This window comes from Periplaneta americana, chromosome 10, assembly GCF_040183065.1.
Source record: "Periplaneta americana isolate PAMFEO1 chromosome 10, P.americana_PAMFEO1_priV1, whole genome shotgun sequence".
Lineage (NCBI taxonomy): Eukaryota > Metazoa > Arthropoda > Insecta > Blattodea > Blattidae > Periplaneta > Periplaneta americana.
The window spans coordinates 17949388-17967386 of record NC_091126.1 but is presented as its reverse complement, the minus strand read 5'-3'; the positions used below and the strand labels follow the sequence as shown (position 1 = coordinate 17967386).

At 34.4% G+C, this 17999-nt stretch overlaps 1 protein-coding gene across 1 annotated transcript in view; it reads right to left on the bottom strand.

Moving 5' to 3' along the window:
- The window catches only part of IntS12 (Integrator 12), a 64261-nt gene continuing 46262 nt past the window's right edge, over positions 1–17999 (bottom strand). The window contains exon 7 of the mRNA XM_069837000.1: positions 1–503. Within this exon, the coding sequence (XP_069693101.1) occupies positions 475–503 (29 nt within the window). The 3' untranslated portion in view covers positions 1–474. The remainder of the gene's footprint in view (positions 504–17999) is intronic.

Genomic DNA, 17999 nt, shown 5'->3' with positions numbered 1-17999 from the left:
TCGTGAATAGGCCTATAGGGTTAGCTTTTAGAGTTAGTATACCTATTTATCAATCCAGAGTTGAAACATCTGTCACTGCATTGCCACAGCTGCAGATTGCATTTTACTCGTACTTCCAACTGCTTCATTCTCATTTTCATTTCCACTTTGATATTTCACAAATTCATTAGTTCCTTCTTTTTATTTTACAAAGAACATATCCTTTTTAACATTAAACTTACCAAAAATAAACACAAAACAAGAACACAGCATGTCAAAACACACATAACTTTGATACATTTAGCGATGGTTGATATTGATAATGTTAAATGCAGATAAAGTGCTTGCATGTCTGCAGTCTGCTTGAAATATTGGCAACGTGAATTTCATCTGTGGGGATATGTAGGTACTGCACCACACAAGGAAAATTCAGTTAAAACGAATAATCAGTAACCAAGTTCCTTTGCTATTTATTTCTTCAAACTTTCCCAACCTTCATGTGAAACCGAGATACAGCTGCAATCCTGAAAAGAAAGTAAATTATGCATTTGTAATGAAAGAGTTTCGACATGTAAATGTGGTCAAATATACGGTATCTTTTTCACGTGAAAAATGAGCCCTATCATATAAGACATTCAATTGCAAATAGGGTTGCCAACCCCCTTGTATTTCCCAGGATCTTCCGTATTTGGCCCTAATTTTTAAGTCTCCTGGCTCCCATATTATTTTTCTCTTTGAACAATTTTTCTCCCTTATTTTTTTATTTTTTATTTTTTTTGCATAATGTAAAAAATTTTATTCTAAACATTTGATTGTTGTGATTAATGATTGTTTATTTATGTTATTTTATTGGGTTATTTTACGATGCTGTATCGACATCTAGGTTATTTAGCGTCTGAATGATATGAAGGTGATAATGCCGGTGAAATGAGTCCAGGGTCCAGCACCGAAAGTTACCCAGCATTTGCTCATATTGGGTTGAGGGAAAACCCAGGGAAAAACCTCAACCAGGTAACTTGTCCCGACCGGGATTCGAACCCGGGCCACCTGGTTTCGCAGCCAGACGTGCTGACCGTTACTCCACAGGTGTGGACTTGATTGATTGTTTATATGATTAGTTTTGTTGTTCAAGAGATGCATTACAATATGCATTCTTTACAGAACGTAATGCTTGCCAAGAATGGGTTTTAGTGCCCACTTCTTTAAAATGAAACAGTGTTAATGTTATAAATTGGAAAAACTGGCTAATTTTGTTCTAAGCATACCAAGTAGTTAGTAATGCTCATACAAAGAGAGTGTTTCGTCTCATAAACAATAATTGGAGCATGACACATTTAATCAAATGAGAGCTGAAAACTGCAGTCGACTTCAATGATTACGCGAGAAAAAAATCTGTCTCAAAACACTCTTAATTTAAGTCTAGTTGCCAAAGTGTAGAATAAAGTTGGTTTTTAGTAACTGAACCGAATAATTTGTCTATTTTCTATGTGACATTTTGTCAATTCATTAGTCTCCCGTATTTTCTTCAAAAAAAGTTGGAACGCTAATTGCAAATATCATTTTCTGTTTAATTAGAATGTCTCGTCATTCTCTAATGATATGAGGGCTGAGTGAAGGTCACATAAGAGATATGTAATGCATGGCTGTCATAATGGTTTCTTCATCAATAGATCCAGGTTCAGATGGAGGCCTGACATACTACCGTAAAATGGGGTGATTCCGACCATATGGTTTGAAACCGATCATATGCACGTGTTTCAACAATGGGAAGTGTGCGCGTTTCACTATAACAATAATCACCAGGTCGACTCATGTTTCTTGTTCTTGTGTAATTGAGCTACAACAATGGCCAGTTATAGCGCACGATGTCATCAGATTTTATTCTCAACAGACGTTTATAATGTTTGTGGCGTTTATAGAAGAAGGTGGTGTTTAATATAACTTCTTCTGTTGTAATTTACCACTGTTGTTAAATTGGTAAGTCATGATATTTTTAATTTCTAACAAGGTTCTTTAGTACTAGTATTAATTTGCATGCTCATAGCTAATGTCATTTTGATGCTACATATTAATAATCACAATATTACGTTTTGTAGGGTGAAACCGATCATGCGGGTTGGGCCGACAAGAAAATCCAACTATAAACCAGAATTTCTCCTCAATGCTGTAAGAGCTGTACAGTCAGGCAAACTAAGTATGCAAAAAGCATCTGAACAATATGGCGTACCTTACACCACATTAAACGGCAAACTTAAAAATAAGTACAAAAGCAAAATTGGTGGTCAGACAGCACTTAGCAGTAATGAGGAGAAACAACTTGTAGAAGGTGTGTTGTGTTGAGCAAAGTGGGGATTCCCTTTGAGGAACAAAGATGTTAGAAATATTGTACAGACATACCTAAATAGAAAAGGGAGGGTAGAGAAAAGATTTCAAGACAACCGACCTAGTCTTGAATGGGTAAGAAGTTTTCGTAATAGAAATAAAGAACTCACTGTCAGAATGGGAGAAAATGTAAAGAGGGCGAGGGCAGCAGTTTCTCGATCAACAGTGACTGATTATTTTAATAACCTTGAAGTGTCCTTGAATGGTGTTCCTCACACCAACATTATAAACTATGACGAGACGAATTTTTGTGATGATCCTGGTCAAGAAAAAGTGATAGTGAAGCGAGGCACTCGACATCTGGAGAGGATAGTAGATTATTCAAAAAACAGCATAAGTGTGATGGTAGCTGCTGCGGCAGATGGCACAGTGCTCCACCCTACGCTGTTTACAAAGCAAAACATCTCTACGACACTTGGACGGAAGGAGGTACAAATGGTGCGGGCTATAACAGAAACCAAAGTGGTTGGTTTGACCTTGCACTGTTTGAAGCATGGTTTAAGCAAATCTTGTTACCTTACATAAAAAAATTGGAGGGACCAAAAGTGTTAATAGGCGACAATCTGTCTAGCCATCTATCACTAAATGTAATTAAACTGTGCAAGGAACATGACATCCGTTTTGTATTGTTACCAGCTAACTCTACCCATTTGTGCCAGCCACTTGATGTGGCATTTTTTCGAGCCCTAAAAAGTTCGTGCAGAAGTGTTTTAGATGACTGAAAATAAAAAAAACAGGGGCGTGGTACCGAAATCTGAATTTCCAAGGTTACTGAAGGGTGCCTTTGAAAAAATAGGCATGAATATTTAAACCTATGTCGTGTCTGGATTCGGGAAGGCAGGAATACTTCCATTATGTCCGAATAAAGTCATTTCGCAGATTCCTGAAGAAGACAGGTGACAATAATTCCGAAGGATCTTGGACATCAGCATTTGAAATGCACTCGTTTTGGTGAATCATCAAATATAACACCTCGTCGAGCAAAACGCTTGCCCCTAACTCCGGGAAAAGGAATTGTGGCAAGAGACATTGTTGGAAGTGATGACAGTGATGAGGATGGGAAATCTGGAGTCTCTCAGGATTTAGTTTCTATTTCCACGTTATCCGACAATGAAGAAGAAGAAGAAGAAGACGAAGATGATGAAAATGACGGCGAAGAAAAAGTTAAAGGAAAAAAGAAACAAAATGGACGTGAACATAATGGAAGTGGCATAGAAAATGGAAAAAGGAATGAAGAACTAAATAAAAATGATTTTGCCATTGTCAAATTCCCAACAAAAAAGCGGATTCGATTTTTTATTGGTAGAATTGACAGTATAGATGATGATGATGACACATATAATATTACTTTTTTAAGAAAGAAAGTTGCTGAAAGCAGTGTGTATTTTGTCTTTCCAGAAATTGAGGATGCTATTGAAGTAGAATAAAAACAAATTGTACGGAAGGTTGTGCCAGAGCATGGAAGGCGTGGTACATATATTTTTATATTTTCAATAATATTAATGATTATGACATTGAATAGTAAGTCACATTGTTTGAAAATGTGTATCAATGCAGCTAGCTTAAGATAGAAATTGTTTTTATAATGCCAGTTGTTTATTTGAGAGAATTTGTAGGACACTGTACACATCTTATAATAAGTTTGTTAAAACAGAAACTGTAATAAAATTTGATTTATTTTATGTACAGGTTTTTTTAAAACTCAAAACAGTGGTTGGTTTCACCCATTGACAGTCTGAATCCGATAAAATAAAGAAAATAAATATGTGATCGGATTCACCCCAACATGAGAGGTGAAACCGATCAACAATTAAATGTTCAAAAATAAAATAAATAATAATTATGAACAAAATTAAATCATGGACATACCACCCTCAAGGTTCAATGAAATTAAATTTAAATTTGCATTATGTTGTAACAAATCTATATTGTTAATATCTACAAAAAAACTGAAAATTTTGATCGGATTCGCCCCACTTTACGGTACCTTAGCTTTGCACGATCAGCACCTCATATACACAGTGTTTATGACTCTCAGTGTGCAATTTTCCCGATCTAGGTGGACAAACATCAAATTTCGACTTGTTTAGTTGTGCATAGGTGAATATGAATTCGTGTTCTTTAACATTTGAAGAATGGTGTGAGTAATAGCTTTTACTGGCCAGGTTGTGATGAAATTTGTGGTGGACAGAGAAGATGTAGAGGAGTTTTCTCGGGGTATTCCCAACTATCTCCAACTTTCTTTTTATTTATCATTTACAGTAATTAAAAATAACTTAGAGGTAGTATGTGTTTGGTAACTTTGTGTATATCGATCATACTATACTAGGGGCAGAAGAAATAGGCGGGTATGGCGAACCCCTAATTCACAACCCCGACTCCTATACCCCTCAGAACCTGCTTGGTGTATGGTCCTGTCCCAAATAACTTACTCCTCCATTCACATGTTTTGCACTATAGGAAAGCTTAAAAAGAACAAATAAAATAATAACGTGATTTATAGTAATTAAAAATACCTGATTTACTGAATATTATTGTTTTGTTTAGTCGACTGTCCGAACATAGGTCTAAAACTCATAAGTGACAACAATAAGGCATCACTAATGAGGTAATTAAGCCAGGAGATAATGAGTTATTGTGGCCAGTTCTCTTCCCCACCATTGTATACATCGCTGAATAGTAACATTATTACACTAATCAGACTTTAGATCATATTATCATTTATAATATTTCGCAAGTTAGCCATTTCACAAATATATTAATTATTATCATGTAGGCCTAATGTAAACCTAATACTAGGAATCAAATATTCAGCGTTACACACGATTAGTATTTTATTTTTATGTGTTTTCAGAATACTGTATTAAAATAGTAACTACTAAATAATGTTTATACAGTTATCAACTTTGTGAATCATGTGGAAATTAAAATTTAAAGTGCAAAAAATTAACATATTTTTTACTACATGTAGAAAATGGACACGTTATTGTAACATGAACGAGTTTCGTAATAAAAAAAATACTTGTGTATTAGAAGCACACTTAAGAATAGCTTAGCTTAACAAAAGAAATGATACAACAAGTATGACTAAAAAAAACCTTTTCACAGGTTCTCTTAACCGATCGTAGAGAAACACTACACGCCTTGGCAGTGGCTGTCTGCGTTGATGATAGGACACTTTTAATGTCGTCACATACTTTAAGTTCTTTCAAGAAACAGTAAACTCGATAAATAACGCCTTTAGTATGACTTCTGACAGGGCTCGACTGAGACATGATAGCGATTACTCGGATGGTTAGTATTCAAAAATACTGTTTATTATGTTATGACATATTTTTTCGAACAAACTATAATACAGTAATATCACAGACGAGCACTTGTCAACAACTAGCATTCGAACGCAGCGACAGGAAGGTCTCTTTGTTCAGGTCATAAACCGCTAGAGAAAGTGTGGAGTGAGTAGTTTCCGTACAAGACCAAAAAACCGCCTATTTCTTCTGCCTTTACTATAGCTTCACTTGGCATGGAAAGCAAGTTGCGAGTCAACAGTTCATGCTGAAGTTCAGTAGTCTTTCCACATTCTCCAGTATTGTGTGTGTACGTACTTACATCTGTTTATGTGTATACCTGTGTGTATAAGTTGGTGAACTCGTGTACAAAATACCACTTGGATTTAATAACAACAATAATAAAGTATTGTTTAAAGGCAGCTTATATGCAATGAAAGATAATTTTTACTAAGGATAGACAAAACTAAAAGAATTTCAGGAGCCACCCCCTTTATTTTTGGGAGCCACCACATTTTGTACTCACATGCAATGAGAAAAAAAATCGAACAACAATTAAGATATATTGAATTATATTAAATAATGTGAAATATCTGTGCAATGCAAACACATGCTCTGAAGCTATGTAGGAAAATATCTTGAGATTTGCAACAAATATAACGATATTAATTTAAAAAGCACATTCGAATTTCTTCCTACAAGTTTTTCTTTTTTTGTCAACATTATGAATTAGTCGCAGTTGCATGAAAGAAATCGAAATCTTAAAAAATTTTGAATTCAATAAAGAATTCAGGCACCACATAATTTTTTTTAATTGCCATGGCTACCTGGTGTCTAGAATTTCTCTACCCCTGATTTTTATAGTGAGTAAAAAACATCTAGATACTTCAGATCTGATTAACAAATGAAAAAAATATAAAATTTCAGCACGAACTTAAAATAAAATAAAATATGAGCATGTGCTTTATGAGTCTATGCATTACAGTCATTGTCTGTAAACTACTCGTCCGAGGCAGGATCGCCAACTGTCAGCATCAGACTTAAGATGTCACCCAAACCATATGTTCGACTTAGTCATTGCACAGTGGCCAATATAAACCAAAGTGCATGTATCCATTCCAGGTCTAGCCCTTGAAAAGCCAGGCCAAATATTGGGGGGGGAATTGCTCACAAAATATTTGAAAAGCAACTATACTATAACACCTATGTTGCTATATTTAAAAAGTGAAAATCTGGAACACTTTACTTTCATTTTTAAAATAATGCAAAATAAAAATGGGGAAAAAAAATACATTAGTTAACTTTCTTGTATTAGTTAGTATAGTAAATATTAAAATAACTGAATTCTCTCTCTTTCTCTCTCTAAAAAAAAAAAGGGCTTAACTCCAGTGGTCGCATGGATTACAATAGTGATCCGGGCAGCAGCACCTATTGTATCTGTCATCTGGGTACCTTTTGTTTGTATATTTCTTTACCCTCTCAGCTAGTCGCTGTAATTGGCAAGTATTAAGCAAGTGTTTTCTTGGTGCGTTTAGCTTTTGAAAAAAATTTGTTTCATTTTTAAATTCTGAAGCGTATGGTGTATATAAGTGTTAAATTTAGCTCTAATTTATCATCTCTTATTGCACAAACATTAAAAAAGATTACTACACATTTTCAGCCTAAGAAAGTAGTGCGCTAAATAGTCGAGGAACAGCCGTCTATTAGAATGCAAGAGAGATAAGTATGGAGGTAAACAACGGAAAATATGGGATCTACTGAAAAATAAAATGGTCATTATCCCAATTTTTCCTCACCATATGGTCTCCATCTCTCGATTTACTCTATCATAGTTTTTTTTTCCAATGTTTGGCCTGGCTTTTTGATTACCTGACCCAGGATGGTTCTTTGCAATTAGGTTTGCTTTGGTTCACAGTACGCCCATATATGCGATAATAGTCTAAGTCCTTTAGGTGTTGGATCCCGGACTCATTTCACCGTCATTATCACCTTCATCTCATTCAGACGCTAAATAACCTGAGATGTTGATACGGCATCGTAAAATAACCTACTAAAAAAATAGTCAAAGTCTGACAGATGGCATTCGTGAATCTGATGCCGACATCTAGGAATTACGTAAGTATATCTTTACTCCCTTCAGAGCAGGAAATTTTCTTTCTGATGATGCACAATTGAGAAGTTTATATATTGTACTTCTGAAATGGTGCTGTCCACTTTGGTTATGCATAAGTAACTTAGCAAATGAGAAACACTTTCTGTACAGAATTCCTTGTTTAAAGAAATAACTGAAAGTTCAGTTCTTAGCCGAGGAAACTCAAAATAGTACCCGTAAGAAACTTTCAGAGAAGTAAAATAGTGTTCTGGTTAGTAATGTGAAAAAACACAGGAATATTTTAAAGCGAAAAGTGAGATGCAGTTAAGTGGACCAATACCTGAAAACACCTACATCATTTTCTTTTTAATGATATAAATTATCTTTTGTTTATGTGTTCTATGTGAAATCTTTCTTTGCATCCAACATGTAGCTAGTCTGTATTATTTCACTATTATCCTCGACTTGAGACCGATAGTTTTTTTTACTGTAAAATATCTAAGAATCCATCAGCATGAGGAAGAATTGAATTGAACGAATGTAATACAATGTGAAATCAAATGCCTGAAGAGAATCAAGGAAATCTCTTGCACCATTTACATTTCACTACCTCACATCTCTATTTTCAGTAATTATGAATTGAAAGAGACGTAGCCACCGGCATATCTCAGTCGGCTAAGGCACTTGCCTGCCGTTTCGGAGTTGCGCTCGGGTGTGGGTTCGATCCCTGCTTGGGTTGATTAACTTGTTTGGTTTTTTCCGAGGTTTTCCCCAACTGTAAGGTGAATGTCAGGTAGTCTATGGTGAATCCTCGACCTCATCTCGCTATCACCAACCCCATCGACGCTAAATAACCTAGTAGTTGTTACAGTGCCGTAAAAGAATGAGAGTATGTTAAATGTAAAAAAAATGAAGCTATACCCAACAGTATGTATACAGAATGTTTCTGTAACTATGTGTGAAACTTCTGGACCTAGTAGAGTAATTTGAAGTAAGGATCTTAAGTCCAGTAATAACTAACTTAGAAGTTAAGAGCCTTGATACTAATTATACCGGTAACCATGTATCAGGATGTATGCAACCCTTAGCACATTCGAGTAATTTTGGTCGAAATTTAAGTGTTATACACAACAAAAAATACTGTGTTTCTAAAGAAGGTGTGCAAATGGCGACCTCCAACTTGGATGCAGGAGTTGTAATGTCTCAGTAAAGACTGTCGCATTCTCACCAACTTTGCTGGTGTTGTATGAAAGATGTCGCCAGCAAATACAATTATATTCTTTCAACAATGTACTGATGTCCCATAAACAAAACCTTTAACAAGGTGCCATAGGAAGAAATCCAGTAGGGTTAAATCTAGGGAGCATGCTGTTCAATGAACAGGACCTCCTGTTCCAATCCATCTCAGGTAAATGCTGACATATTCACCAATTCCATGTGTGAATTGTGCCAGGCTGTCATAACGTTGCAGCCATATTTTTCAACGAAAATCAATTTGAGGGTCCTCTACAAACAATGGAAGCATCTGCTTCAGATCTTGCTCATGAATTTCTGAATTAGCTGTTACTATAACACCCTTTAACAGTTGTACACTCTTAGACAAAAAAAATGACCGGGCTCCAGATTCTATGTCCGATTCGGAAGACTTTGGGTGCATTCGTCAGAGCATGATACACACGCGGACGAATTTCTTCTGTCATAAATGTTTTCAACACTCCACTGCCACCACTATATGATGATTATATAATATGCTTCTTAAAGAGTCATCGTCTCTCTCGCATAGCGTAGTCGGTAGCATTGTGGTCTTGTATTCGAAAGTTTGCGAGTTCGAATCTCAGTCTATACTTTGTTTTTTCATTCTCATTTTTCACTTCTTGTATACTGATAATAACCAATATTATGAAATACTTAACAGAAAGTTAATATTTACAAAGGGCAAGTTAGATACATAATAGCAATCCTTTCCCTTGTATCTTGTATTTAAGAGACTAAACGAAATCTTCTCGGATAGAAATAAACAAAAATAAACCTTAAGTAAAAGAAATCCTTCTCGGATAGGAATAAACAAACATAATCCTTTTCTTTGTATTAAACAAAATAAAGAAATACTGGTACATCTCGGAGACCAATAAACAAAAATCAAAATAGACGAAAAATTCAATACCGGATATGTAATCCCTCCGCGTCTATAACCGCCTGCATTCTACGGGGTACATGACTTTGAATCGCCTACACAAGAAGCAAGGCTATTACAAAGCAGATATGTAAAGGCACTATTTACAAGTTTAGTCAATATCTGGAACGCATTGGTTTTGTCTTTAACATTATTCATCTCGTTTTTGCAATACTATTAACATTATGATGATGATGATGATGATGATGATGATGATGATATTATTATTATTATTATTATTATTATTATTATTATTATTATTATTATTATTATTATTATTGTATTTGTATTACTATGAATATTATTATTATTGTTATTATTCTGGTTGTTGCATTATTATTATTATTATTATTATTATTATTATTATTATTATTATTATTACTGCTACTACTACTACTACTAATACAAATTATAGTAACTGATCAATACTCCTTATGGTGAAGGGAGAAGATCCAAGAACTGAGCATCTATTTTAATTCAAGGGTAATTAAGAAGAAGTCTGCGATATTACTGAATGTTTTTGTTTAATTTTTCAACTAATCCAAACTCCTGTGCACGTTAATAAATGTATCATTTTTTTCTAGCTAGATAAAAAATAAAATGAAACAACTATATATGCTTACACGAAGACGGATACGAACCCGGGTTTTCTGCGTGTGAAGTCAAGAGTTTTACCACGGGGCTATGACACATACACAGTTCAAATCGTTGTTTGCCGATATAAGAGTATGTTCTTGGATCTCGCTGGTTTCGTCCTTGCTACTCTGATTTTAGTCTTGTGTATCAGGTGCACAGCCGAACGGAACTTAGACAAATTTACGCTTCAAGAGTCCGGTCATTTTTTTTTGTCTAAGAGTGTACACATTATGGTTGCTATATTTAAAAAGTGAAAATCTTGAACACTTTGCTTTCATCTCTAAAGTAATACAGAATGAAAGAAGAAAAAATACAGTAGTTAACTTTGTTATACCAGAGAGTGTAGTAAATATTAAAAACACTGAATTCTAAAAAAAAAAAATAAAATAAAATAAAATAAAAAAAACAGAGGGCTTAACCCTCCAGTGGTCTAGTGATCCAGTACTTTATTTACTCATATGATTGGTGATCTGGATGACAGCACTTATGGCATCTGTTGTCTGGATACCTTTCGTTCATATATTTCTCTGCCCTCTCAGCTAGTTGCTGTAATTGACAAGTGTTTTCTTGGTGCATAATTAAGTTGGTGCATTCTTGGATCACGACTGTGATCTGCATAGATGTTCTCAGTCCCTAAAATTACGTTTTTACAGCATTTATTATATGATGTAATTGTAGAAACAATTGTTTTGTGAAAAATGAATATAATTCGACTCTGTTAATGTGTAATCATTAATAATTAACCATAAAAAGTTTAAAAATAAAATTATAAGTGAAAAAGTAACTTAGAATATGGATCACAACTGTGATCCACGCGACCACTAGTGTTGCATTTGAGCGCAGAACTACTGGAGGGTTAATATGTGTTGTTATAAATAAATAAGTAAATAATACACTAGAGTGCTATTCCTATTGGTTCATCCACTTCTTACTTCCCTTCAGGAACAAAACAGTGCATTAATAAGATTGATTTTTGTCTAGTAATACAAATTGAATGTCATGATTAGGTACATAAATGGAAGTCTACAACTTTACAGTAATTTAGAAACTAAAATTTGAAAGCACAAGCCGTAACAAAATAGTTCTCTCGTTTAAGAAATTTCATCCCTGGGGTTTTGCTTAAGAAATCAATCTCTTGTTCAATACAAACAAGAACATTTAATTTTTCAGTTTATTCATCAGATTGGATCATTGGATTGCCATTGTTTGTGTTTTATTTCAAATCTAATTTTCTTTCGCTAAAAATTATTATTTTTCATGTACAGCACACCTAGATAAATTGACTTTTAGATACTCAATGTCAACAAAGTCCAGGAATACTTTAGGCAGGGGCAGCATTTGGGGTAGTGCCAGTGTGCCATGGCACCGCCAAATGAAATGAACAAAAAATAATATCCTAAAAAGCAGTTGTAATAGTTTATTTCTACACATTTTATTCGTATTTCATCTGAACGAGCGCGCGCACAGATCGGGACGCACTCTTGCAGCGTTTTTCCGAACTTTGTAGCCACTTCTGTGTGGCACTGCCTACGTCCATATAACACTGTACAAAAGGCTACTGATTCTAGTTTATATACGTTTCTTATGGCAGACTTTGAGCCGAATTCAATTTGACTCAGGAGTTAATATTCCGCCCGCTAGAGCACAGTAATGCAGAAATTTCGCTAGATGGCAGGGTTGTTGGAGATGTTAGGAAGGGAACCATGAACCGCAGATTTGCACGAAAACACAAGTTAAAGTTCCGCGCCAAATGTTAATGTAATGTTGCCAATTCAAAACTAATGCACATAACTTGGATTTGAATGTATAAAGTATTATCCATTTAACTATATTGAATGCAGAGATAGTCATGGTTCTTTTTAGAAAGATAAATATTTTTTTCATATTATGTAACACTGTTTGTTAATGTTGTGTAATATTTGTTTTATTTTGCGGCAACTAAATATCGCTACACTGTTGCTATAGTATTGATGCTTTCGTTAACGATACATGAGATCTATGCAGGACATGAACATGTGTTATTCAGGCCGCTTGCCTTGGATTCATCGGCCTGTTAAATAAAATGCAAACGTGTTCGTTTATTATCTATATCACTGTTTATCTCGTGTGTTTTTGCCAGTAATTTTATTAGTTATAAAATTTATTTGTATTTGACTAACAATATTGTGAACATTTTGCATTATCTGTATCTGTAAATTTCGTTATTAGTTTCGGAAATGTTATTGTAACTGTTACTAGATGCATTATTAACTATACACCTGGTAAAATAGCTGGTTTAATTAATGTGTTTTATTTAACATAATGTAAACGTGAGCTGCGATTATCAGTTTCACTAGGGTAATTTGCGTAAAACCTTTTTTTCATTTTTGGCATCACCACCAGAATGCCTCACCGGCCGCCACTGAGTTTAGGAGAAATAAATCTTCTGTTACACAGACACATTCACTGACACTGTTTACACATGATGCAGATGGTCCTGAAAGAGATTCACACTATAACATACTCACAGTAAATTGTTATATGCATCTTACACTACAGTTTAACTTTGGGTGGGCTCACCAACGCTGACAAATACAAGGTTATACTGGTATAGCCAGATGGGGTTAATGATTGATGCAGTACATTGTAAGCAGCATCAAAGACAGAATTTCACTTAGGACCTGGGTGTTAACGAAACTTTCAGTAGAAAATTATATCCATACTGGGGTTTCACAAGAAACAAGAGATAAGCTTCGAAGAAGCTATAGAATTTTATTGATTGATATTCCTTTCAGAAAGTTGTTCGCATATTATCTGGCTGGAGAGATCATAATTTAATTAAAATTCTCAACGAAAAATAAAAATAATTCGGCATGTATTATTATGAATTTCTCCTAAGAAACCATTTTTTTTTTTTGTTTGATACAAAGCAGAACATTAAATTTTTCAGTTCATCCTACGTAATACAGATATCACGCAGAAAATACATGAGTTCTGATCAGAATTGGACCACCATTGTTTGCATTTTATTTAATATAAAACTAATTTTTTATTAAAATTATTACTACGACTCGGATTTCTATGACATGTAGGGTTGCCAACTTTTTTTTGAAGAAAATACGGGAGACTAAGGAATCGACCAAATTTCACATAGAAAATTGACAAATTATTCAGCTCAGTTACTAAAAAACAACTTTATTATACACTTTGGCAGCTAGACTTAAATTAAGAGTATTTTGAGACAGATTTTGTCTCGCGTAATAGTTGAATTAGACTATAGTTTGCAGCTCTGATTTGATTAGATGTGCCATGCTCCTGTTTCGAACATCTGTCCAATTATTGTTCATGAAATAAAAGATTCTCTTTGCATGAGCATTACTACTTGGTAAGCTTAGAACAAAACTCGCCAGTTTTTCTAAATTTATAACATTAACATGATTTGGGGGGGCAAAGGTTAATTGGGATTTCCCAGTCTTTGATGGGGTCAAAAACCCTGATTGAACTAATATTTAACCCTTATGGTGAATTTCAGTGAAGTCTGGAGGGCCTAATTAGTCAAATCCACTCTCCTCATCTCCACGCTGGGGCCCCCTGGGATCTTTTTAAGATGCGAAAGAGAGAGTGGTGTGCAGAAAGCAATGGGAAGATATTGTATTTACCTTTCCCAAGAAAAATTGCAAACATGGCATGATGAGTCTTTCCACGGTAAAAGATACTGGATGTCAACTATCCACCCATGTTGGAAAAAGAGCAGTTTGGCTTCAGGAAGGAAAAAGGTACGAGAGATGCAATTGGACTGCTATGAACAATTCGCGAAAGGTACCTACAGAAGAATAAAGAAGTATATGTAGTATTTGTGGACCTAGAAAACGCGTTTGACAAAGTGGATTGGAATAAACTGATGGGGATCCTAAAGAAAATTGGCGTGGATTGGAAAGAGAGGAGGCTATTCAGTAATTTTTATATGAAATGAGTCAAAGTCAGGATAGGAGAAGAAATGTCAAAAGGAAGTGAAATAGGGAGAGGAGTACGACAAGGATGCCCTTTATCACCTATCCTGTTCAACATCTACTTGGAGGATTTGTGAAGAACTGTTTTCAGAACATGGGAGGAGTAATAGCAAGAGGAAGAAGAATAAAATGCATAAGATTTGCTGATGATATGGTGTTGTTAGTAGAAGAGGAGACGATACTAAGGAATATGCTACTGGAGCTAAATGACAGCTGTGAGCAGTATGGAATGAAGATAAATGCCAACAAGACGAAGACCATGGTCATAGGAAGAAAAATAAATAAGGTAAACTTGCGAATTCCAAATGAGGCTGTAGAGCAAGTGGACAGCTTCAAATACTTGGGTTGTACTATAAGCAGTAACATGAGCTCGAAGAGGAGAATAATGCAGGAGCTGGGAGTCTGTTAAATATTAGGAGCAAATATGGGGGATCCCAGGAAATATGGGAGAGTTGGCAACCCTAATGAATTGTCATATTTTTATTTTCTCTTTTACAAACTTAAACACATTTCTAGCTTTTCTGAATACAATGACATGATATTTTATGTTCATGTAAATGCATATTTTCCCATATTTTAACATTGTCATATTTGACCAAAAAAGTGGCAGAAAAGCATATTTTTGATCATTATTACAATAATTTTAACAGTTCAATTACTATTCTTTTCCTTCGAAATATTTTATGGCTAAATTAAGTTTGAAGAATTCACCAGAACGAAATTGTCAAACACAAAGGACAAAATAATGTTAGCAATATGGCCAGATTGTTCTGGTCGGTTTCACCTTCACCCTCTTCACCCCTCCAAAATATGTGACACTTAAGAGGTTCCAATCCTGTTGTTTTTTTTAGTTGGTTATTTAATGACACTCTATCAACTACTTGGTTATTTAGCGTCGATGAGATTGATGATAGTGAGATGGTATTTGGTGAGATGAGGCCGAGGATTCACCATAGATTACCTGACATTCGCCTTACAGTTGGGGAAAACCTCGGAAAAACCCAGCCAGGTATTCAGCCCATGTGGGAATCGAACCCACGCTCTAGTACAATTTCCGATCAGCAGGCAAGTGCCCCAATTGACCAAGCTATGCCGATGGTTATCCTGCTGTTGCCAGATAGTAATTTATAAACAGTCAGTGACACTGTTAACATGGGTGTAAAAGAATTAGTTACACAGAGGACAGACGTTGGGCATTTTTCACACCTCTTTTCACCTGTCTATTATTTAAAAGCTGAACAGTCCGCTATGGCCACAACAAGGAGTTAATATTCACAAAAAAAAAAAAAAAAAAAAAAAAAAACAATTTTGTAGAATTGTGAATAAAAGACTTTTCTAAATAATTTTTGGAGAATATTTAATTTGCTTTGCACCATATCTTCAAGTTTTCATTCCGTAAATTTTTATCTTTAGACCATAAGTGCATGCATAATTCCAGAGTTTTTAGGTCATAGAAATCTGAGCCCTAATTATTATATTTCATTTACAGCACTCTGGATAAATTGAATTGTAGATACTTAATATCAACAAATTCTTAGAAATCGCAGTACATAGAATGACATTACCACTTTTTGGTTAAGGACTCTTGGAAACATGTGCTTCCGTGCTTCTGTAAAAATTCTCGAAATAAATTTTTCTGCAATATCACAATAATACTTTCTCTTTATATTTCATATAACGAAAAAAAAAAAAAAAAAAAAAAAAGAAAGAAATCTGCTCTTTAATCTAAATGACGTAAGTGTGTCATTGACTTTTTCAAAATTAAAGGGAGCATAGCAGATATGCAAAACTCATCTTGTTCTAATAGAGAGATTTTTGTATAGGGCAGGAATCTTGTAAATATTTAACTACTAGCCTGAACACTACAGTAAGATAAATATAGGAAAGGAGTTTAGTTTTTTCATAGGGCAGAGTACACATATTTCCAAACAAAAATGGCCAGAATAGTAATAGTTTTAAGTTCATTTGTAGATATATGAGACTGCGTTGAACATGGAGTGAAATATTGGAATACATACTGACGCAGATTCATATTTCCTGCTTGTAATATTTATTAATAAAAAATTACAAGGATGCATTTCTTTATACCATAATATTACTCAATTCCTCAACATTTCCTTAAAAGGGGAACATTAATTAAACATAATATACGTACATCATTGTTAAATGACACTGAAGCATGACTTAAATTCTTACTACTATTTAAATTCACCAACATGACAATTTTGAAGACAAGATCTTCAGACTTCACTAAGGTTGCCAGATGTGCTGTATTTTATGGGAAGTCCCTTATTTACAGATGCCTAACTTTTTTATATTCTTTTTCCCCAGTTTTAGTATGCGTACCAGTATTGCATTGTAGAAATATCTTAGCAGTCACTTTTTTTTATTAAGAACAATGTCCTTAAAATGAGACAATGAAGCAAATAAATTAAATCTTTAACTTCTTCTCTTTCGGTTAAATTAATTATATTTCCAACCAATAGATGTGCATAATATTATTAATATAATAATTATTGGTATAGTAATAAGTGTTGTTAGTATGTGTGAAGAGTATTTGAAATGGTAAACTAGTGATTCTTCTCCACTTGAAACAAATAAGACGTGTATCTATTTAGGAAAATAGAACATTTACTTAATAAACTCTGCAATGTTACATCTTTCCAATCTGAATCCCAGATACAATTTATATACCTTCTAAATTTTTTTAGGGTAATAAAAATAAACTTTTGGTTAGTAATGTAAAACCTATAATGGTGTAAGAAAAAGTTGTTTTTTCCTCTTGCTGTGCTTTAAAATGCTAGTGTGAGCTCTGGGACAGTGCTCATAGATTTTTCTCTCACTCATAACTTACTCTTTTACGAGTTAAATGATGTAGCTATCCCTTATTTGGATTCTAAAAACCTGGCAACCCTAGACTTCACACAACCTTGGAAGGAAAAACTCTTCTCAAACAATAAATATCGATATTGAAATGTTAATGACATCAATTTCATTTCGGAGCACATTCACACAATCATACACATACACACAAAACTGCCAAAAGGGAGTGTGGGCAGTGATTAAGCTCTGGTCATCCCTGAGTTACTAATCACGTTAATACAGTCATGCCCTATCACCAGTTTATATCGCAACAAAACGAAATGACAGTGAAGTGGAGATATTTATATCATTCTCCGATTCTCTACTAACACAATTCATCAATTCATTCACCTACCATAGCAATAAAATAATTGGAAGTTTTGTTAGTTACCCTTAAGCCCAGTCTCGTTTAGAATGCATTATTATAACCAACTGTAGTCGGTGATGTCCCTGTTCAAGTGCATTAAAGCAAATTATCACATAGAATATTGCTGCTTACATATGTCTTTCCACTTAAAATCTATTACAAAACTGGTGAATTTTAAGTTCTGAAATGTAAGCAGTAATAGGGCTTTGCCTTTATACATCAGTACATACTC